At 42.1% G+C, this 24673-nt stretch overlaps 1 protein-coding gene across 22 annotated transcripts in view; it reads left to right on the top strand.

Annotated features, from left to right (window-relative positions):
- DOCK10 (dedicator of cytokinesis 10) overlaps positions 1-24673 on the top strand; it is a 201776-nt gene that overhangs the window by 69029 nt on the left and 108074 nt on the right. For 2 of the 22 annotated variants that reach the window (XM_083742010.1, XM_083742024.1), the window contains exon 1: positions 16321-16508. The exons of 19 other annotated variants lie outside the window; for them this stretch is intronic. In XM_083742010.1, coding sequence (XP_083598136.1) covers positions 16404-16508 — 105 coding nt within the window. In that variant the 5' untranslated portion in view covers positions 16321-16403. Of the gene's footprint in view, positions 1-16320; positions 16509-24673 lie in introns of those variants that run through there. One more of the 22 variants, XM_083742025.1, reaches the window with a different exon arrangement.

The following is a 24673-nucleotide window of genomic DNA, read 5'->3' as shown; positions in this document are numbered from 1 at the left end:
TTGCATAACTGCAGCCAATACACTTTATTTGCTAGTGTACGCTAGCAACCTTCTGGCAGGCAATGGGGTTGGAGGCAGAAGTGGAGGGTTTTGGGGTTTTTTTGTACTTTTTGTGCATGGCTGTCTCCTGAAAGGATGCCATCAGCCTATGTTGAAAAATTCCTCTGCAGTTACACCATGCAACTTCAGCTGTTTCTGTGAGTGTTGTTAGATTTTCTATTTCTATATTTGTTGAGAGGCAGGGGGAAAACATGGGGTCGCGAAGAGTCGGACACGACTAAACAACTAAGCAACAACAAGGGAAAAAACATATTGTCATACACACCCCTTTCTCCAGGTGGTAAGAGACTCCAGGAGTGCCTGCACTTAACCAGGGTTTGGTTTCCTTGGAAAGAAGGTCAATGGAGACAACGGGAATTTAGGATATAAGACATTATTTACACATTAGGTTGGATGGGCTCCTAGCAGCTTGCCTCCCCATTAGGTTTCCAGGGAAGCCCGAAACTCAGCTTTGTGTCCAGCAAGGGGCAGACATGAATTTGTCTCTCCAACTTCCATCATTCACCAAACCCACTCACATTCAGCAGACACACCCTAGCCTGTCTCCACCCTAGGCTGATGTGACATCCAGCCAGATGAGGTGGAGAAAGACTCACTCATTTGTCTCTGCGGCAACAGAGCTCACTCAGATGCAGATGATAGGCATAGGAACTGATTTGAATGGTTCAGCAAGTTTCCTCTTACAGATTCTAGCCTTCCATACACAGCTATAGAAGAGGCAATGAGGATGGCAGGTCTTTTCCATCCACTCCAATGAAATACTAGCTACATTTGCCTCCTATTCTTCACATTTTTCTGTTCCAGTGATATCCAGTTAAGTCATACACAGAGAAGACCTGTTAAAATCAGTAGCTGTAACTTACTTAGAAAGGTGTCTATGCCATAGTCCCATTGCCAAGTAACACTGTGTAGAGGTTGGTGGAGTATGGGGCCAAACAGACAGAATATAAAAGTCTTTTGAGATACTATTGATAGAGTCAGCATACAAAGTGAAGTCCATTCCGAGGATCAGGCAAAGAGCAATCCATGTAGACCAGGCTTCCTCAAACTTGGCCCTCCAAATGTTTTTGGCCTACAACTCCCATAATCCCTGGCTAGCAGGACCAGTGGTCAGGCGTGATGGAAACTGTAGTATCAAAACATCTGGAGGGTTGAGATTGAGGAAGCCTGATGTAGACAATCCAGAGATCATGGAACCCGATGATCACAAAGCCAAGGGTCCAGGTGGATAACAGGAAGCTGCAAGGTAGGGCCAGGAACTACAGGCGTTTTCAGCATCTGACTGCTGCTGAGAGCTCTGTTTAAGAAGGCTGAAGCCAGCTGGTTCTTATCAGTGCCAGCTGGTTCTCATCGGTGCCTTCTCTCTCAGCTGGTGGAGTCATTCTGCCTTTTGCCAATTCAGACTGCTGTTCAGCAGGTGAAGCTGACTCCTGACCCTTGACAGTTTGTCCCAGTGATTGGCTGATCTTCCAGCAGAGATCTGGCAGGCATGAAACTCAAGATGGTAGCACTGCAGGCCAGACGCTGGTTCTAAGCTTCCTTTGTGTTACAAGAGGCATTTTCAGGTAGTTCTACCCTGTCATTGTCATCCTGAAGAATCGGGTTATGCAGTGAAGCCAGTCCTGTTCTACTGATTCCTATAACACTCCTACTTCTGCTACTGGGAATTTTAACAATGTGCCTGATGCCAGCCTGGTACCTACTTATCTATCCCAGGCAGTTTGCAGCCCTTGAACCTGAAAGCTTGACTCTCCAGTAGCAGAAATTACCCCTGTTGACTTACAGAGCTGTTTCTAGTTAAAATAAGCAGGGCTAGATGGAGCACTTGTCATCTTCTGTTTGAGGCTCTTCCTTATAACCTAATTCACAGAATACCTTATGCTGAAATTCTCAGTATTTTTTTTTTTGGGGGGGGGGAATAGTGCAGAAAAAAGAGCATATGATAAAGAATGACTGGTATGTGACAAATATATTTCTGTCTAGATTACTAACTTTTAGATCATGGAATACTTTCCAGTCTTTTGAATTTGGTCAGTTTCTAAGCTTGATCTCTGATACTTTTCTAAAGAATTTATGGGATGGATTCAGACTTAGTGTGCTTGAGTAGACCCATTGAAATTGATGGGAGTTAATCTAGCCAGGACTAGTATATATCCCCTTGATGGCAGTGGGTTTCTCCACTATGCATAACGAGGTCTGGAGTCCACCTTATAACTGAGGCTGCTGGGTCAGCACAGCAGCATAATCTGTTTTTTAATGATGTAGAGCCATTTAGTGCTTGAGACACTTTCCATTCTGAGCTAAAAATAAAAATTGTTAGGCAATCATAGGAAACATTTGGTTACTTATCAGAGAGGATAAGTTGCAGTGTATAGGACAATAATTAAATTACCATCCAATCGAGTAACCATAATCCATAGGAAAAGCAAAATGCACCGGTTATGGAACTTACTGAGTGCTTTGGTTCTTTGAGGCAGCCTCATCTTGTAGTGCCTATTGAAGCCAAAGATAAACACCCATCCCCCTTCCAGAAAATATGAAACCAATATGGATTTTGGAGTTTTAGTAGGCTAGCAAGGGTATTTACCTAATATGGATTATGTAGGAAAGTGTATCCTTTCTACTTCCCCCACAAAAGCCCCCAGACCTGCAGTTTGGCAGGAAAAACCAATTCTAGAAGGGCTCCTGTGCGTCCAAATTTCAACTGCTTCTGCCAAAAGGAAAAAAAGATTATACCTGTTTTTAGATACCCCCAAAAAACTGAATGGGGAACACAGAGCTGCTTTTTATACAGAATGCCTCAGAAGTCAAATCACAGTTCAAAGCAGACAGTTGTTGTTGTTTAGTCATTTAGTCGTGTCCGACTCTTCGTGACCCCATGGACCAGAGCACGCCAGGCACTTCTGTCTTCCACTGCCTCCCGCAGTTTGGTCAAACTCATGCTGGTAGCTTCGAGAACACTGTCCAACCATCTCGTCCTCTGTCATCCCCTTCTCCTTGTGTCCTCAATCTTTCCCAACATCAGGGTCTTTTCCAGGGAGTCTTCTCTTCTCATGAGGTGGCCAAAGTATTGGAGCCTCAGCTTCACAATCTGTCCTTCCAGTGAGCACTCAGGGCTGATTTCCTTAAGAATTGATAGGTTTGTTCTTCTTGCAGTCCATGGGACTCTCAAGAGTCTCCTCCAGCACCAAAAGCAGACAGAACGACTCAGAAACAAATTGAAATTTTTCAAAAGCACCTATACAGACAAAAGCATGAATCATGGGGTCGTTGCATACCCCTATAAAATTATTTATTTATTTTTATTTAACAAAATGTATATACTGCTTGGCTGTAAAAATAATAAGCTCTAAGCCTATTTCGTAGGAGGCTTTGGCTTTATGTTTGCTAGGAAGGTTTAGTGAGCTTGATTGGTTATAATGAGGGAGAAAATGGCTTTGTGTGGAACACTAGAATGGCATCAGTGATGGTGTGGCCTTTCCTCTCATCTTCAATAAAAATCTAATGTGAGATACAACTAAGTGTGCCCTAGAGACAAAGACTGTTTTGTCTTCACTGCCTACTCATTTGTATTTTCTGTTCATTATTACCTTCCGTGAAAATGGTTTCTGGATTTGATTATGTTCCCTTTGTTAATCTGTTAATTCTGTTCTCTCACTCATTTCCTTATGTGTTTAGGTGGTCCATTCTGTGTAAGCCATGGTGTGTTTTTTCCTTTTGTTTTATTTTACCTAGTGCGTAGCCCATTAACAATGGCGAGGAGGCTCATTGTCTTGAATTATTGCTGCCATTCGAATAGTCTGTGATTCAGTGCATGTAGCCATGCGTTTGGAGCGGATCTGTTATGTGAAACAGTCACCAACATGGATGACCATAAACCTGGATTGCTTAAAAAGGGCTATTAGGCAAATTCAAGGAGGAAAGGCTATTGATGGCTACTAGCCATGATGGCTGTGCTCTGCCTCCACAGTCAGAGGCAGCAATGCTTCTGAAATACCGGTTGCTTAAAAACACAGGCAAGGAGAACGCTGCTTGTAGGCTTCCCATAGGCCTCTGGTTGGCTACTATAAGAACAGCCACTGGCCTGATCTAGCAGGATCTTCTTTTGTTCTTACATTCTTAAATCCTGAAGCTGTTGCCAAGGAGTACAGGGCTCATGCCCTTTAGTAATTATGTAGAAGATGGCTTTTCTTCTTTTTTGGTGATCACTCGTAACAATGAGTATGTAAGTAACTGTGGAGGCCAATTCTGGATCCACATCCTTCCACAGTGGGGACATTGGTTTCTGGGTGGGAGTTGATCATAGTGTGGATTTGCCAAGCGTGCCTTCCTCTTAGCAAGTTTCTCCCTTGCCTCCTGAGTTTGAGTGTCTTCAAAGCCCATTACACCTTTGGTAAAGGCTGTTATGCAACTGGAGCACTCACAGGCAAGTGTTTCCCAATTGTTGGTGTTTATACTACTTTTTTTTAAAAAAAATGCCTTGATACAGTCTTTAAATCTCTTTTGTTGACCACCAGCATTACGTTTTCCATTTTTAAGTTCGGAATAGAGTAGTTGCTTTGGAAGACGATAATCTGGCATCTGTACAACATGACCAGTCCAATGAAGCTGATGTTGAAGAATCATTTCTTCAACCCTGGTGATCTTTACTTCTTCTGAATATGGCATTTCAGCATTGGCAGCGTGTGCAGGATCCCTGCCACTCTACCTACTAATATCTGACAGATGAACTGAGGAGTTCTGTGTTTTCTCACAAGCTTTACATGCTCACGTCAAATACAAGTTGCTCATCTGGGAGACAACTCTTTATTGATCACACAACTACAAAACAGGGTTCATTTGTGATGGTTAGATTCATAAGCAATGGTAACAGAAGTGGTGACTGCTATGTTGGCTTCTGTGAAAGGCAAAGACCAATCAAACTGTTTCAAATGATTTATTTTATTGGACTGTTTTAATAGGGTACAACTGTGCCTGCATTTAAAAAGTTAATCAAGATGATTTTGAAAAATATTGTTCAACATTTTTTTTTTTTTTTATTGGTAGAGGCATCTTACAAATCTCCCTCAACACAATATGCTGTTCTCATGGGAAAAGTCATAGATTATGGAAATGCCTTTCTCAGGGTGGTTTCAATATATAATTTCACTTCCATGCTCTCAAAATCAGGAAAGTGGTTTTGACTAAATATTAAAATAGACACAAACATATCCATGCAATGCTAGAGGTGTGAGAATAGAGCCAAAGTTCTGTTTTTGCTTTGCTCTTTAATAAAAAGGGAGAGAAGAGGAATTAGGTAGGCAAATTTCACCATGTGTTACGTTTGTTTGTTTAAGGTGGATTAGGAAAGCACTCCTATGCTTGAGCAGTACGGTGCAGGAGATCATAGTTCTAAAAGATTAGGTAATAATGTTTAGATAAAAATTTAAAAGGTACACAAAATGGCATGGATATGAGAGAAGTTGTTATATTTATTTGTTAAATTTGTGTACCACCATTCGTCCATAGATCTCAGGGCAGTTCACAGAATAAAAACACAAGATAAAAATATAAAATACATAATAATAACAAAAGCAACCCCACCCCCTCCCACAAACACATTTAAAAGGATATAGGATGCTAGTCAGCCAAAGGCCTGGTTGAAGAGGAATGTTTTTGCCTGGTGCCTAAGTTGTTGTCCATTTTTAGGAATGATCCATTTCACATTTCACATTTCATCCATTTCATGGTATCTGAAGAAGTGTGCATGCACACGAAAGCTCATACCAAGAAATAACTTAGTTTGTCTTTAAGGTGCTACTGGAAGGATTTTTTGTTTTGTTTTGACTATGGCAGACCAACACGGCTACCTATCTGTAAAAGGAATTTTTTCATTTCACATTGTTAGGAATGAGGTGAAACTTGTGTTCACAATAGTAATGGGAGTGCTAGCTGTAGGTATGATTCCCCAGGAACAACACATTATAATTTAAACGCTAGGAAAAAGATCTTCTTGCAGTGGACGTGTTGCCTTGAGTAAATCCTCTACGTTGCCAGAAATATCTGAGTAATTGCCACACGTTTAAGGAGGGCTCAAAAATTAATTGGAATTGGAACCCAAGGAAAGCAGGCTAACAATGGTACAGGCTCAGCACAAGCACAGAGTCAAGGCAAGAGATGCAGAACTGAACAAAAGCAACCATGATGTCCCAACTGTTGTCATGCCCCTCTTGCCAAGCTTTTAAAGATGAGGTGGGGTGATCTCACTTATAAGACTCTTACCTTATTAGACTGCTTTATATGGAAACGCATGCTCCACCTGTACTGGGGCGTCTGATCCCACCTACCAAGGTGATGCCTTGTTCTTGGTGACAACGCTGTGTCTGACTGTAGCTCTGCCACCACTTCATCCACCTCAGCTGGTCAAAGCTCTCCACTCCCTAATGAATCCCCATGCTGTGCAGGAGTGGTGATGTAGAGAGTTGGCAGATCTTCTCCCCCTTCTCTGATATCTAGAGTTTCAAAGGGAGAACTTCCATCCTTGGGTACCAGCTTTCAAGCCTCTTCTTCGTTTCTTCTCCATTCTTCCCCTGCTGCTCCTCTTCTATCTCGAGCTGCCAAACCATTCAAAATCCTGATGGATCCATGAAAATTAGAAACTATGAAGAATTTGTACGGGGTTTTTTGAGGGAGAAGAGAATATTAACTTCCTTTTGATGTTTGCTGTCGGGTTCCTTTTGGAAGGGAGGGCAGGATTCAAATTAAATAAATCAATATGCCCTTGTGTAGGCATTAAACATTTAAACACAATCTCTTACACATGTGCCGTACAACAATGTCTTGAAGGTAAAGGAATGCTTGGTCCATGAATGGAGTTTGCAAATGTGAGATGGCCCACTGTGCTTAATATTGATGCACAAAGGACCTAACAGAGCTCCTAAATAACACCCCAAATTAATTAGGTAGTAGCTGATCAAGCAATTACGGAACATATCCTGTTTTCACAGCAGAATGGAAGGAAAAATGGCTGTCATGGGTAGAGGCAAAGCTCAGCTCAATTAAGAATCTGATGTGCTGTCTATTAAAGGAAATGGAAGACTAGCTTCACGTATTACCAGGAATGCAGGAGCAGAATTCAAAATAGAGCCTTGGGTAAACATGAGGCTAAAAGGTCTCTAAATTACTTGATCCATACTGAAATATCTATGGGATCAACTTCCATCAAGGAAAGAAAAACCCTTGTGGGTCACAGTGTGAATGGCATGTGCAAATTAAATTACTATTCCCTCTCTGGAAGTAAAGGCATTGGGAAGAGTTCTGGCCTTCAACTTCTGCTTGATGAGCTCCTGTGCTGTGAAAGTCTTCTGGAAGAAAGGAAGCTATTATTACTCTGTCCCTAAACTCTTAATGACTGACTGTTTGTAACAATTAGATGAAAGTGTGAGGTCATGCAAGGGAAAACGGTTGTCTCACATAAGTGATAGCTAAATAGTTGCTGGTGGCTAGCAACCTGACTCATATGCTGATCCAGTTGGAACAGATGAACCAAAATAGGCTAGGTAATCTGCAGTAAAATATTCCAGACCCTTTCTTGGAAAAGTCCAACTTTATAATGATTTACCTGTCTCAGTGCTTGTTTGTTGAGATCTGTACCAGTTAAATAGGTTATTGTTAAGTGTACCAATTAGCTAGGTAGCCAAGTTGTGCATGACCTAGAAGCCCAAGAATTTTGACCCAGCATCCTCTGTGATGTGGCAGAGGAGGGCAAAATGTGAAGTTGTGCATCAAATTTTACTGCTGACAATTCTAGAAGCCCCAAGGTAGCATCTGGGCTGTCATGAAATTGCTGGTAGGTAGATGTGGCGTGTGAAATACCGTATACAGGCATGACCCAATAGTGTAGCTGTTGACAGATTCTGTTTTCTGGTGGATGGAAGGTGCAGAGAAGCTGGCTAGAAAGGACATGCAGTGGCAGTTGCTGAAGATTACAATTGGAACTGCTGTCAATAATTCCATAGAAGTTTAGACAGTGCCCAGAACCCCCAGCACTTTGACATAGGTTGTGAGAGGATTTAACGATAGCCAGTTGTCATAATATCTTATGAACAGGGAAGACTAAAGAGCTTCTTTAGAAACTACAACCTCTTTTGAGGAGATCCTGCCAAATATGGGGAAGTGGGAGGGGGCAGCAAGGCAGCAGAAGGCAGGAGAGCAGGCTAGGAGCTCATAAACTTTCTTTCTTGATGCTTTAGGTCAGAAACCAGCAGCTTTACTGCAAGCCCTGTTAAGTGTAGCAGGAAATGATGCATGGAGCATGTTATTTGTTATCAAAGAGTGGCATCACCCCTCTCTCCTTGACTGTAAATGACTTTCTCCATTATGTCCTGCATGGAGTCATGGGGTTATATTTGTAGCCAACAGGAAATGTCTCACACAAGGAATATTTACAAGTTAATCTCCCCACCCCCCGCTTGAATAGTTGCTCCATCTCTGATAGCAAACATGTTGGGAAGAGCAAGGGTAACGCTTGCAGGCTATTGTTTCACAAATTAAAGCAAGCTCTGTCTCAGCTGAGGAATAACTCATATCAAAAAAGTTTAGATTGCTAAATTACCACGCCTTCAAGATTGTGCATCCCTGAAGGAAAGTCAGAGGGATGCAGGTAGCGCTGTGGTTAAAACCTCAGCACCTAGGACTTGCCGATTGTCAGGTCGGCGGTTCGAATCCCCGCGGCAGGGTGCGCTCCTACTGCTCGGTCCCAGCACCTGCCAACCTAGCAGTTCGAAAGCACCCCCGGGTGCAAGTAGATAAATAGGGACCGCTTACTAGCGGGAAGGTAAACGGCATTTCCGTGTGCTGCGCTGGCTCGCCAGATGCAGCTTGTCACACTGGCCACATGACCCGGAAGCGCTGGCTCCCGGCCTATAGAGTGAGATGAGCGCACAACCCTAGAGTCTGGCAGGACTGGCCCGTACGGGCAGGGGTACCTTTACCTTTAAAGGAAAGTCAGCACAATATGCCTTTGATGCTTTATTTTATGTTATTTTGCATAGAGTGCAGCTTCTGTGGTTGCTGGAGACTCAGATGCAGATGCTTCACAGATTGCTGCAAATAAAGGAAATTGGACAGGCAGCTTTGCTGCTGAAAGCTACAAAATGAGCAGTGAACTGTTGGTCCTTCAATTGGATATCATATGTCAAGGTCCAGTGGGTTCTGGGGGATGATGGACAAACCTTCCACCACTATTTGAGACACAGATGTCAGTAATTTTCAACCAAACATAATGGTTTTTCTTTTCAGTAAGCATTTATCCAGTGCTCTACAGTCTCCCTGGCTCCTAGTTCTTCCTCGTCTAAAAAAGCCCCATGCCTCATGTCTTCCCCCTGGGCTTTGATTGAAACCTGGACACCCAGGAAGGCTGCAGAGTGCTGATGATTTGTAGAATGAAAGAGGCTATAGTCACAAACAGCCCATGGCCCCTTGAAAAGTAATGGTTTCATTTTCAAATGCATATTCCTATCTAATTACTTGGTGTGAAATTGTTAGGAGGGCATGCAGGCTAGGGCACAGCACTAGTTCTATGTGAACACCATTTTTATTCACCCAAGACTTTTAGACTCTTGAGCATGTATGCATAATCTTCCTTAAATCTGAGGTTAAGGATAACCCAGAAAGAAGTGGTTTGGAGGGTTTTCTGGATTCCATCCAGGCTGTACCAAAAGGGCATGAGAACGGGAGCTATCTTTTTGAGATGTGACACTGATGAGGGCACATTAATTCACATGACCTAATCCTGCCCAGTAATGCAACCCTTATGCAGAAGTATGCAGATATTTAAACAGGATTGTCTTTATCCTCAAAACAAAATTGGGGAGTTTAACATTTGGGGATGTTACCATGTCAAAGCATGCTTCATCAACTAGAAACATGAAAAGGCACCATTGCTCCTAAACTTGACTGTTGGATTTGAGGATATTTCTGTCCTTACACTCAGGGAGAAAGCAATTTATGATTGCAAGATGAAGCCATACACCACCTACTTTTCACTTGCTGGGATGCAGAGGTGCAGTCTTGCACCCAGTACTGAGGGGCCCCAGTATTGCACACGTTGCTCACCTGTGACGTCATGCACACACCATGTGTTGCACACCCATCGTCAAATTTCTTTTTAAGGAGGTGATAACAATGCTCAGCCTTCTAGAAAAATGGTGGAATGAAGTTATATGGCTTTGGCAGAAATGTTATAAGGAACTAGGTACAGATAGATTGTTAATGTATTAAAGGGAAAAAACAAGGTTAGAATATGTTAAGACTAATTACAGGACAGAAAACAGAGGAAGATGGAAAGGAATTGCTGAAACAGTTAATTGAAGTGGAATACAAAAAGGGAGGCGTGAGGAAGTCATTGAAACAAGTGAATGAAAGATAAGCTTGAAAACATTGGAAGTGTTTTTAATTGTTCTTGTTTTGTTTTGTTAATTTAATGTAGTGTTTTTGTTTCTGTTTCTGTATTGTATTATATTGATTTGTTTAATTCTTTTTCTTTCTTTCTGTAATCTTTAAACTCTTAATAAATATTATTTTTAAAAACAACAACAACACCATAATGCTCAGCCTTGGTTTTGCAAACCTTAAAGTTGCCTCTTCCTCTTCTAAACCAACTTGCCCTTCTCGGCTCACCTAAACCAGTGCCAAGCATCTGTTCAGTGCGTAACCATCCAGAGATCCTCTCTCTTTGTGTGTCTTTAAATCTAGATCTGTTCTGCTCAAATGGCGCTTTGTCACTGACTTCATTGGGATATCGATCCTGTTCAAAATCTGGTTCCACTTATTTTAAAGTGTATGGCTTTATATATCTACTGAGGGAAGTGGGACTTTGCTATTGCTCTTCACTAACGGCTGCACTTGCAGAATTCCTTCTCCATTTTGAAGCTGAAAGCAGAAGACAAAACAGTCTCAGCTTCGTTTGCTAGGTGGAAGCCATTTGGATGAAGTTCAATTATTTATCTTGCCATTACAGTGGTTGTTTGGGCCAAAACAATGTGTTCTCTGGCCAATGTACAAAAGCCTCCCTTGCTTTGTAAATTCCCTTTAAGGGCAAAGCATATTTACCGTATTTCTCTGTTGGAAAGGCAGGTCAGAGTTGGAGCTATGTTGTCTTCCATTAGGGCTATTTGCAACAACAGCATTCTTCGTCTTTATACAATTTGAACCAAATGTCTGTCTGTCTGTCTGTCTGTCTGTCTGTCTGTCTGTCTCTCTCTCTCTCTCTCTCTGTGTGTGTGTGTGTGTGTGTGTGTGAGAGAGAGAGAGAGAGAGAGAGAGAGAGAGAGAGAGAGAGAGATTTGCATGGCAAAGGTATTTTAGGGGCAAGGAAATCTTAGAATGCTTTCCTGAGATAAAGTGTTGCAGATAATGTCCAATGTCCTTTCCAGCTACTGAAAAAAAGAATCTCTACTTTCAGTGAAGTCAGCAGGGCTTGAGGGATCCTGTGTTAACTCCCGAGTCTGTCAGGGACATTTCGCCTTGGCAGTTCTTTTCAGAGTGTCATGCGAGAAGTTTTCAGAACGCCGCCAGTGTTGGTGGTAGGAGAGAAAACAAGGACAAATACCAACTTTGTTAATGTTGTGGTTCTTCCTTGGTAGTCACTGGGAATGTCTGCATAGCTTGGCAAAGACCTTTTACTTTCTTTTCCATTCTTTATTGCCAGACGCCATTGACTTTCAGTATTTCACTCAGTGGGAGTACAGTGAATCCACTCTTCTGCAAGTCTTCAAAAGCAAGTCCTCCAGACTACGGTTCTAATAATCTCCAACCAGTGGTCATGCTGTGTGAGGGTGAAAGGTGTTTTATGTCCTGCTCCTGGTGATACACAGGCAGAGAGGATGAGGGTTGGCCAGGGCCTGTACCAGAACCACAATTCAATTTCCAATACCGGGACAGCACTAGAAGCAGAGTCTATGCCATTACTTCTTATAAGGAAGCAAATAGCTGCCATTCACATTCTTGTGGGGAAACTAAAATACTGTGTGTAGGGGAAACATATTGGGTGATTTGGCGACCAGAGAGAGGGATATACTGAAGGGAGCAATATTCCTCTTGAAAGCACTTCCAGTATTTGGAAGAATGGCCATTATTGCCCCATCTGCACAGTACACTTCAAGCAGTATCATGCCACTTTATATAGTCATGGCTTCCGCCAAAGTTTTCTGGCAACTGTACTTTGTTAAGGATGCTGAGAGTTATTAGGATATCCCCTCCATTCTGCTCATGGGGGTACAATTCTCAGAGTACTTTAACAATCCCTCTTCCCAGGGAACTGGAAATTATACCTCCATGAGGGGAATGGGGGTTTCCTAGCAACTCTCAGCACCCTTAACAGCACTTTTCAGGATTCTGTGGGGGAAACCGTAACCGGTTAAAGTGGTATCCCAGTGCTTTAAATGTATAGTGAGGATGGAGCCTATGTTTCCAAAGTGGGAGGTGGGAAGGAAGCAATGCAGAGAATTTCTGCACACAAACATGCCAATCCCAAATGCTTCTGCCTGGTGGAGGAAGTTGTCCCTTGTCTTCCAACTCAGGGTCTGGAGGCTGTGGTTAGTTTGGGTCATCAGCAATGGTGCGGTTAGGTACCGGTAATTTATTGATGTGGACTTAATGGTCGTATGGAGGTGGGGGAAAGGGCTCCTCAGATATTAATGTATATTGCTTCAAAATGTGGAAAGCTAGTTCTGCTGCTTTGGGGGGCCTTTCCTGATGACTTTGCTGAGTGAGCCCCAATGGTCCATCTCTGTCCACACCACTGGGCATCAGGTCCAGATTTGGAAGAAATAGGACTGCCCTTTGCTGTGTCCATGTTAGTGGCTGCTTGGCTATGTGAGAGTGGGAGAAGAACTTTTCACCCATTTCTTTTTGCCTTTCCATTAACCAATGAGGCCGCTGCCATTGCAAGGGATGGCTATAGGGGTACTGTAAATACAGATTTTCTGCTTAGTTACTGGAAAGAGACTGTGTGGTTGATAGTGATGGAGTTGAGTAAGGAAGGACAGTAACTTTCCGTTCCTCCAACAGCCACCCGCAAAACATGACTGGCCTTTAGAGAGTTCCTTAATGAAGATAATTTCTGTAAGATCAAACCAGAACTGCAATCAACATTTTTGTTGGTCCCCAAAATAGAAGCTTCCATAATTCAGCACAACCCTTTTAGAGGTCTAGCTATAGTGCCAAAACAAGATTTGATACCTTGGTATTGCAAACAATCAGGTTACTACAATCAGCAACAATTTGCTACATGATGAAGAGCTGTGGGATTTTTTTTTTTTTTTTTTTTTTTTTTTTTGTAATCAACCAGCAAGATCTCTTGTATGGCAAACGGGTGAGCATATTCAGCTTGTTTTCCACATGTAGTGTTGTACCTGAGTGTTTTTGGATTAGTAATTGGGGGGGGGGGTGTTGCTCCTCTGTTTCCATGGATGACCAAGCAGGGTTGTGCTTAGCCTCTGCTAGAATCCAGCCTTTGCTGCTAGAGCAGCTCCCTGGAATTAATTACCAGCCCAAATCAGGCAGGTGTCTGGTGTGATGATGTTTAGGCAACTACTGAAGACATTTTTGTTTTGTAAGGCATTGCCTGAGGTGTAACCCAGTCATTTAATCAATTTAATATCTGATGAAATAATGTTGAATTTTCAAGAAACCTTTTGGTTTAATATGCTGTGTGAAGGGCTTTCCTTGTTTACCTGAGCTCCAGGAAATTTCACGGAAATTGCAGCTGTTAAGGGCTGTGCCCTTAATGAGTGTATTATTTAGGCAATATTTAAATGGTATGGTATCCTATCCTGTGATTAGCTCCACCTTCACCACTACTATGGAGCTGGATTTGGAGTTCGTGCCAGAGTGGTGGACCCAAGTTCCAAATTTGTCTGTTCACTGAAAAAAAACTCATGGAGTCTGTTCAGCTGAGGCTACCATTGCACATTACAAATACCCAACTGGTGACCAGTACCATCTACGTAAAATGATAAGAGTTGGATGGGACTTGGAAGGTCATCTAGGTCAACCCCCTGCCACAGGTAAAGTATTGTAAAGCATCTTCTTGTAGCAAATTAAGTGAGAGAATGGACATGACAGAGACCAATGTTTCACTGGTGCCAGCACAATGTTGAACATGAATATATTGCAATGTCAGGCAGACATTTTCCACTCCAGATTCAGAGCATCATTGTGGCGATCATTTCGTGTGTCAGGGCCCAGCTCAACGATATGTACACCATGAACAAAAATTAGCTTCAAACATGTGCAGAGTGGAATTTCCTCTAAAATGAGTCACCATTAATACTTTCTAGATTCGGTTTTCAGATCAGGTTCTCAGAACATCAATACTTTTTTAAAAAATGACAAATTGAAAGAGCAGTCATACAACTGAAGAATAGAAACCCAAATCTGTTTGGTTTCTCATACATTGTCCTAGAATTCATTCCTCCCAAAGTTCCATAGCCCTTTCCAAAATTTCGTTTTTCCTTTCCTGCTGAAGTTAACATTATGATGGCAATTTAGATTACAATAAGAGGTTAGGAAGAGAAATACTACTATATAAAATACATGCAATTGTTCAGTATTCTTTATATACATCGTTTTAGCTAATTACTTAAAATGTAAGACTTTTTACTAAGCAGCCAGTGACCCAAACTAAAATTGTTAACTTTTGAGATTATATTGCTTTTCTCTCTCTCCTGAGGCTTGGGAGCATCACTGGACATTCCTATCAGTTGCTAGAGCAGGTGTGGGAAACCTTTGGTCTTCCAGAAGCTATTAAACTGCAACTCCTCTCAGCCCCAACAAGCATGGCCAATAGCCAAGGATGATGGTAATTGTAGTTCATCAATGTCTGGAGGGCAAAAGTCCAATGCTCTTGTGTTTTTGTTCATTTGTTTTCCTTCTTAGCTTGTGTGAGTGGCAATTGGGATCTAGGTCTTGGGTTAAGTCTAGATTTAGCTAAAGTAAAAAGCTTGCTTACCACCTATCCATCCCTCCCTCCCTACAATCCCTATCTAATATCTAACCTATTTCAGCTGCTTAGGGAGGGAGGGATATAAAACAAATGAGCAATGAATGGGTCTATCGCCATTTAAAACTCATTTGTTACTTTAGTTTGCCATTCCTAAATCACCTTTTCAGATAAATGATCCTCCCAAAGCAGTTTAAATGGGTTCTACTTGGATAGGGATCTGCTAGATTGTGTAGTTGCTGGTGTTGCTTTCAAGGGTGACTGTAAGCATCAGAAATAAAGGAAGGCAGCTCTTATTAACTAGAGTTTGGAAACAGGAAAAGAAAATTGATAGAAACAGGCCCCTAGTAAGTCAGTTGAATTGGAATTGGGAAGGGAAGGAGATACTGCAAATTACTTGGCTGCAGGGGCGTAGCGTGGAGAGGACCGGGGGGGCAGTAGTCCCAGGTGCATGATTTTGAGGGGGTGTGAACCTGGTGCCCCCATGCAGGGATTTCTGTCCTGCCTGCCACCGGGGGTCCCTGGGCCACAGAGCCTGGCCTGGCCTTGCCGCTGTGTCTCTGGCCCCCTCTCTGAATGGCTGCCCTGCCAATGTTGGTATGTGACTGCCATACTCCATGCCCTGTGCCTGTGCAGCAGGTTTTGTTCACCCTCCATGCCCAGTCCCTGGTCCCACCTGGTGTGCACACAGACACAGGGGGTCCTGGGCACCAACAAAGGATGCAACACCACTGCTTGGCTGGAGAGCTGCATTGCAAAATTCAGAAATGTGTGAAATTCAAAGGATTCAGTTGCGATTCAGTTCACACATGGTTTTGGAAAGTGTGAATTAAGTCCATTCACCTTCAAATGCCATCTGATTTTCTTCCCAAACCCTGGTTGACACCCTCTATGCAGTTTCCACCTCCTAGTCATGGAAGATTTGAGCTTCTTCTAGAAAATGTCTCCATCTTCCTAGGGAAGCCTTGCTTGCTTGCCCCTTACCGAAGTTGAAATTGCTAATTGGGTGGAGCAATGGTGTGAGTTTGGGGTAACCAGGTTTCTTCTAATCAGAGTTTCTTAACTGAAACAGGATTTTCTTATGAGTGGGTCTGCAAAGGGAAATATTGTGCCTAAGGCGTCATCCCCACTAAGATTTTATTTGCGGTTCACTGAAGCACCATCTTTTTTATAGCTCACAGGAAGTAATGAGTTATAACTGAGGGTGCTGGGGCTTTTTTTAAAATGCAGCTTCTGTGAATGCAGTAAATGATCATACTATACTTCCCCTTCAGGCAGTACAGCTAAGTTTCTTCTCTTCTCTGAAGCTGGTGTAGCCAAAAGGTTAAAGGAATATGCTGCCAGGATTCCTACTGACACCATGAGTTTTAGAGGGAAAGTATTTAAAAGGGAGGCCAGTGAACTCTGGAGGAGAAAAAGGACGATTAGGCGAGTAAATCAAGGAGAAATCCACAGGTTGAGCTGCGTATGTATTATATATATATCTCTTTCCTCTTCTTTTATCTAGTTCTTTTCTCATGCAAGTTCCCCATTCTATGGGTAGGGGAGAGAGCTGAATTTGAGCTAGTTAATATCCATGAACAAAGCCAATTGATAAAGTTGGAGGTTGCATTTCTAGTCAAACAGCATATCATGATTCTAACCCTGTCTGAATGCAACAGAACAAAATTAGCTTGAATCTATATTTTAATCTTATCTTGGTTTTAGAATTACTCATTTTCCCGTTCCTTCAAGGAAAAAGAAAGAGGGAACTAATAATCTAGATTGGTCTGGCTTTAGACAATATGGGGGAAATTATTAGTATTAGTATTATTATTAATTCAGATTGTTGCCTTGCTTGTGTTTATGACATGGAAATGCGAATCTGTCAAAGGAGGTAAATGTTGCATTACAAGAGTACAGTTTTAATCTTAGTTATTAGCCAGGCAATTGGCCAAGCAGACTGATTTTCACAATGTTACATCTTCTACCTGGATACACAATAGATTTAAAGCACCATTCCTTCCTGATATACATCCTTTGAGAACTGAGGCCTTTGGAAAGTGCTGCTCCTTTATCCCCTGTTGTGTGCGTTCATCATGCTTGTTTTTAATTCAAGACCTGGCACAGAATTTTGCATCTTTAAAGTGTTTCTGCTTTCACAGTTTCTTTGCAAAAGGAAGATCCAATTATTTAAACCTGTCAAGAGAAGCTTCAGAAAGCGGAGGCATTTGGTAATAGTCTCTAGGTCAAACTAGAAAAGATTTTGATGATTGGGGATTAGATCTCTCCTCTTTGTCATTTTTGTTTAAAAAAGCAGCCACAGAGACAGCCCCTCCCCAGTTTGGTTGGCATGATGACACTGGCAATAGTTAACCCTTTCCCTGTGCAATTTTCCTGATGCAAATCTCCCTCCGGCTGCTCTTTCTATCATTAGAGAAGCATAGTTTCCCCTAATGGGAAAGGAGATAAATGCTGAGGCAATGACGGGGGAGGGGGTGGCATTAAACCCTCTCCTAAAGTGCTGTGGCAGGTTCAGGAGGGATGAACAAGATAGTGTCAGAATTGATTAATGTTTGGGAAATGGTTAGGGGGAAAGGCTTATACCCCTCTCTGCAAATGCTGTGTTATCAATGTGCAAGAAATTAAAGAGACAGTATGTTCACTTGAAGAATACATGTTTTTCTCATGTCCAGTCCCAGGAATCCCATGTTTAATCTTTGGCTTGTTCCATCAAAGAAACTGGGTGAAAGATGATGGAGAAAATATCTACCAGAGATTCTTGAGAGCCACTGTTACTCAGAGTAGATAATTGCAAGGTAGATGGGCATCATAAGCAGATCTGGTATGGCAGTTTCCTCTGTCCCTGTGCTAAATCTCCTTTGACCTTTCAGATATGCAAGGATTGTTGGGGGCATAGTTAGAGGTCTGTACAATTGTAGCCAGGAATTGAGACTTTGTGACCCTCAACAGATCATTTCCCCTCGCCCGTGGTTACTATTCTATCTGCTTATTCTAAAAAGAATTTTGAATCTTTGACAAGATACATATTGTATTCTGGTCTCATAATACGGTGAGCCTTGGTTCAGGACTTGGGTTTCTAGACAGAATATTAAGGTGTTTTTTGGGAGCTGATGACCTACTGCCCTGCTTCTAAATGTCTCTTCATTTTCATCAGGAAGATTTGAAAAATAAATAGTGGTGTATGTTTTGGTCGACCTTATTTGATCAGTCTTATTTTGTCGATCTTATCAGGTCAGCGTACGATTGGGGACATCTTATCTGCCTCATTCTTATTGTGGAAATATCTCACTGCCAATTAGCGAGCATTCTAGATCAATCTAATTTAATGCAGCAAAATGAAACTCATTTGTAGCTTCTAGTTTAATGTTGCAAATAGTGGTTTTTGGAGAGTTTTTGGAAGAAACAGGGCATCCTGATCTAGCAGGGAAGGTCTCTGTGTGGAAGATGACTAACAAATATGCAGGTATGCAGTCTTGTTTCCATCAGAATACTTATCAATCCCCATTGAATTGGCTGGGTGGGTACCTTAATTCAGAATGTGTGTTTCCTTCCAGAGCTGCTAGTTTGAAAGTACATATACAGGATTCATTTATTTGCCAAAAATGCATACGCTGCCAAACCTAGGGGGGGGGGGGATAACATGGCAGTCAACAGCATGAAATCAACAATATAAATATATTCACAAAACAAGTTAAAAATACACAAATCAGAAGATCAGATTAATACATCAGTATGACTGGATCACCTCTCAGTGAGTGAGCACTGGGTTACACAGGGGTAGGACTGCACCAAGAATAATATTTTGTATGTGGGGTGTGTGTGTGTGTGTCTGTGTGTGAAAGCCACATTCTGATTTAAAAACAAAATATTGGAGCACTAAAATAAAATTGTTGCTTTTAATAACATTGGTGGTTCTGATTTCATATGCAACATGAGCTGAGCTGTTGTAAACTGTGGCTGCTTAAAACAGGAAGGCACTACTCCCTGCATCTTTGAGTTTGGATTAAAGTAAGTTGCAGTCACTGTGGCCTGCTGTCCTGTTCAGGCATTTCTCAGTGGCTTGTTTTGCCTTCAGAAAAGTGCTTGAAACATGATTCCCTTGACTTCACTTCTGCAGTTCATAACATATGCCTTCCCACCCAATATTTCACAACTGAAGCACACTAAATACTTGTCCCAAAGGCATTTCTGCTGTCAGTATACAGTTGAGTCTTCCATCCTCCCCAGAACAGCTGCAGTTTTCCTCATTGTATTCTGTAAGGCCAGGATGCACTGACCAGCCACAGTGAAGGTGACTATGACTTCTACCATACAATGCATACATAATTCAGAATCGTTCCCTAGTTTTGTTGAAATCAGCTTTATAATATTACTGTGTCATAACATCTAATAAATCATCCCTAATTCATTTCTGCCACTTTGTGGCGAACTGGTACTGGCTTCTTCTTTCGTTAACACTAATGAAAAATGTTGATTTGAGGCAAGGGTCACCAATCTTTTAAGGCTAAGAAGATGGCATGGGTGCCAGTGGCTGCTGTGGTGGGCCAGGTGTAGAATAATCCAAATTGCTGCTGCAACTGGAAGTGCATAAAAAGGGACAGAATCACAGAATGGTCCAGGTATGCTGCCCCATCAACCCACTAGCCCCCACCCATCAATGGGGGGAAAGGCACTCAAATTGGCTACTGCCATGTTTGCTTATAGAGAGAAGCTCTTTGCACCTCTCCTGTGTTCAGAATAGATTGTAGGATGAGTATCCTGGCATCTAATGTTTAAGGGGGCGTGTTCACTGTAAGCCAGTGATGGCCAAACTTGGCCCTCCAGCTGTTTTGGGATTACAACTCCCATCATTCCTAGCTATGGTCAGGGATGATGGGAATTGTAGTCCCAATTGTAGTTTGGCCATCACTGCTGTAAGCAGATGTTAGTGATGATGGCATTAAATTATGAACTGGTTGCAACTTGCAACTACAACTATTTTTCTTTATTGTAGTATGCATCTAAATCTATTTGCACTTGAAATTCGCTCCCCACTTTTTAAAACTTTTGCTATGAAATGCTCCTATCAATTCCACTTATTCTCATGTGATGTGACAATTGTATATTCAATTTAGCTCTACCATCCCTGCAGCTTCCCTACAGTCTTCTATCAAATTCAGGTTGTCAGAAATAATTCTAAGTTTCAAGAAGCATTCATATGATCTCAAAATTCACCAGGCAGCTTTAGGGCAATCTTAACCATGTGCTCTTACAGAATATTCGCTGTGCCAGGACACCGGATTATAATAGGCAGCCACAATTCTATGATTCTATGAATCCTTTGATGGCCTCTTAGGCTGCAGTCCTGGGCTCATTTACCTGGGATGAGATCCCTTTAAATTCAAAGGGGCTGAGCAGAAATGTAGAGGATTGTGATGTTAATAGAAATTATAGAAATGAATGGAATTTATATTTGAATTACCTGAAATAGAAGTTATTAAGTACCTTTGCTTGCTGCTCTGATAAAAAAAATGGAGTGGCTTTAAAGTTTGTTTTTTAAAGCTAAATTATCTGATCACAGAGTTCCCACATTGGGTGTTTCTCAGCCCAATCAACATACCTTACCTTCTTGATTGGTTAATATGCCTCATGGACATCCCTATTTTCATTGGAGAAATGTTGGAATGGCCAAAGCTCAGTGGTAGAGCAACTACTCTGCATGCATAAAATTCCATGTTCAATCTCTGGCATCTCCAGGAAGCATTGGGAAAAGGCTGCTGCCTGAGAACTGGAGAATCACTGTCAGTTGTTGTAGACAAGATTGGGCTAGATCAGGAATAGGGAACCTCCAGTCTGCAGGTGAAACCTGGGACACCAGACCTGCTCATTTTGCTTGTAAGACTGTTTTCCTTGAGCAACAGCATCACATGTGGAGCAGGTAGAGACCAGATATGGGGCAGGTAGAGATATGTCTACATAAAGCAGGATTGAATAACTCACTGGCTGAAGTGCGCAAAGTTCAGTCCTTCTTGGTTCAGGCGCACGAAATAGTTTTCCCGCCCGGGACATGGCTGGTGCAGCAGAACCTTACAAAATCAGCTGATGTATGGGGAACTCATTGCTGGTTGGGCAGTATCCACCTTTCCCATAGTAGGTCAACTTTGACAGGTGGGCAAGATGACAAGGTATCAATATGGTGTCAAATATTGACAGGTGGATGGCTCCATCAAAGTTGATTGCTGGGGGTGAGAGAAAAAGGGGTGGGGCAAAAACGTTCCCCACCCTTGGGCTAGATGGACCTATGGCCTGATGTGATATAATGCAGCTTCCTATGGTCTTTGGAAACTCATATGACAAAAAACTCATGGCAGATGAAAGCATATTTGGTTCTGAAATGCTGAAGTATTTTTCATCTTTTTTTATTCCTTTGTGTGTGTGTAAGTAACAGACGCTCTGAAGTTGGTTGGATATATCAGCTTCCGTGGATGGAAACTATGTATAGCTCTCAACCATTGGTTGATTTGCAACCTTCAGGTCTGATCCTCTTCATTAATCAGGCAGTATTCTACACTTAAAACAGTCTGTCTTTATATCACACCCTTGAATACTCTGGCAGGATTTTAACTATACTTCAGTATTTTTTCAATGTTCCATGTTCCATGTTCAATGTTCAAAGCCTGCCAAATCCTTGTGGTATTTGGCCCATAAAGCACAGTAGGGTGAAAAGAAGGAGCTTTCTCCACTCTGTGCCTTCATGTTAGGGTACCTCTGTGTTACAACTGCCATATTTTCACTTCTTGGTGACAAGCTAAATTTTAAGGATGTGATCTAGCCGCAGTCTACACAACCACAAAGGGCCTAGAACGGAAATGAAAATATATTCAGCTGTGCTCCTGTTTTAAAGGGCCTCCTTTAAAGGTCCAGCAAGTGGGCCCATGCTACTGCTCAAAGGTCCTGTTCTCCACCCCCACCCAACCATAGCTTAAATGTACACACCACAGAGAAGCAAACTGAAACAACCAAAGGTCATAGAGACTAACCATGTTCATTGGCACAAGCTTTTGTGGTCTAGAGTCCACTTCATTAGATATTCATCAGAACACCAGAATGCGCCTGTTGAAGTGGATTTTAGCCCACAAACATTTATGCTGCAATAAAGTGTGTTGGTCATTAAAGTACTCTTTTGTTGCTTTTGCTGCAACAGACTAGCCTGGATACAGCACTGGAAAAAGCAAACTGAGTGGCTAAATGTCTCCATAGGAAGCCACGCTTAACTAAGCAGCAGGCTTTTTCCTCTTGAACGGGCCATTTATGGAGGGTTTGTTTTGTATTGTACAGCTGGCTGTTTTGCTGATCTTGAAAATGCTGAGTAGATCAAGTTTATTGCATTTATGGGTGGGGGTTTAAGTGACTTGTCTTCCAGCTACCTCATCATGATTTTGCTAGAAGCTTCTTGTGAAATTGGACTCTATGCAGTAAAATACACCTTGTTTCTGTTTCACTTTCTCTCGGGGATTTCTGTCAGTCTCTTCTTTTTCATTGGGTGCATGGGCAGACAGAAGCATGAGTGTTCCTTGCAGGGTCATAGTATGTCAGATTGACTCTGTTATTCTGTCCTGCGCCCAGTTAACTTCACATGTGAGACTTATTTCTGAGTCATGCGATAAAAAACCTATGCTCTTTCTAAATACAAGGGCGCCAGAATATGAGAAAAGCTTGGCCGTGTCAGACGAAAGGTCCATCTAGCCCAGTTTCCTGCTTCCCACACTGTCCAACCCTATTTTTCTGGGAATCCCAGAACCAGGGCATAAAGACAATAACCCTACCTAGCTGTTGCTCCCCTACAACTGGTATGAGGGGTACCCTCCTTCTGATTATGGATCATTATACAATGCAGCAGTAGTAGCTCTTGAAAGACCCACCCTCTGTGAATTTGTCTAATCTCTTTTAAAGCCACCTAAGCTAGTGCCCATCATTACATCTTGTGGCAACAAATTCCATTGTGGCTTTTCATCACATAAGTAGTCACAGCAGATAGCCTCCAGCTGCCTCCCTCCAACCAGCTGTTTTTCCTACATCTTGCATGGACAAGTTCTACCACACAACGTCCATTCTGCATTTGGAAGGAGTTGCGCTTTCTGTGTGGCGGCAGCTACACTCTGCAACTCCCTGCGCATTGACATTAAGTGGGTGCCTTTGCTGCACTGTTTTTGACATCTGCTAAAAACATTTTTATTTGGGTAAGCCTACCCAAATTTGTAAAGCTTTAGGGATTAAAGGTGGGTCCCTGACCTGACCTATGACCTGTTTCAAAAAACTCCATTTATAACTGTGATCTCTTCCTGTTCCTTTCCCTTGGTTATCACCCTATGAAAATGTCAACTTTAGGATGGCTTATGGATCAACCAGTCTCCTGCCACATCTCACTATCCTGCTCCCCAGCAGTCCCATGTAGGAAGCTTTGAGGACTGTGGCCAACAAGGCAATTTGCCCTTCTGTGGCTGCCACACAAGGAATAGAACATAACAGTTACAAGGCAGCATGAGGTTTAACATGCACTCAAATGACAGATTGTGCTCACTGGTGCTTTTCTGTTTGATTCCTATTCAGCAGTTGTGGGCTTTCAAGACAGGCTTTTAATTTAGGTGTTAAAAAGCAATTCAGAAGTTCTGCACAAAACCTGTAGGATAGTAATGTGATAGAAAAAGCTCTAGTGTGCACTCATCTTGCAAAATGTGCCCCCAAGCACTCAAAGGTTATAGTCAACTTGCATTGCATCTGAATGTGCTGTTTTGCTCCATTGCTCCAAAGAAGAGCTCTCTGAGACTGGTCAAATTTTGGGACCTCAGGCAAGCTATGGATGCACTGTGTCTGCTTCTATGAAATCAATTATGAGGATATTTTTAGTCATCATTGCTGGAAGAGCCACAGCGCTGTGACTGGAACATACAATGAGAAGTTGTAGGAGGTGGGACTTGATTTAATCATTAACAAGCTACATAACATTGAAGCCAGTGCATATATAACAGCTGTAAATTGTAGGGGGAATTCTCTTTGGTTCTGGCACTAGCTCAGACCCAGGTGCGTGTTAACGATAGCTTGTCTATTGAGAATGAATATGGAAGGCTCCATTTTGCAGCCTAGTGAATAAATAGTCTGTAGAAATTGGGTGTAATAGTAGGAGCTTGCTGGTGAGTGCCTCTTTTTATAGTCACATCATCTGCATCTCGCTAACGTAATTCATTACTCATTTAAGCTAGCAAATATCAAAACAGCACTATCAAAATCCAATCCTGCATCATTCAGCCTTGGCACAGAGATTGCCTAATTGGTTCATTTCCAGGAGAGCCAGACAAGTTAAATTCAGGCGAGACAATCCTGGGACTGTTGGAGCTTTAAATTAGAATAAGCTCCATTACAAATCTCCCAGCATACATTGCTAGAAAGAAATGCACTAATTCAAACACTGTAAGACTTTCCTGACTGTTTTTTATCCCAAGGATCTTGGTGCAGAGATAAAATGGTAGCAAAAATTATCAGGATTTTCCATCCCAAACACAGAGAAAACCTCTCAAAATGCAAGGAGAAGGGAAGTGAATTGCAGGGCTTTGTTTGCCAAATCACAACCAATTTTCTCTGCAAAGAATG

This window comes from Podarcis gaigeae, assembly GCF_964106915.1.
Source record: "Podarcis gaigeae genome assembly, chromosome: 5".
Classification (NCBI taxonomy): domain Eukaryota; kingdom Metazoa; phylum Chordata; class Lepidosauria; order Squamata; family Lacertidae; genus Podarcis; species Podarcis gaigeae.
Note: the sequence above shows the minus strand (reverse complement) of the source record. Positions and strands in the feature narration are given on the sequence as shown.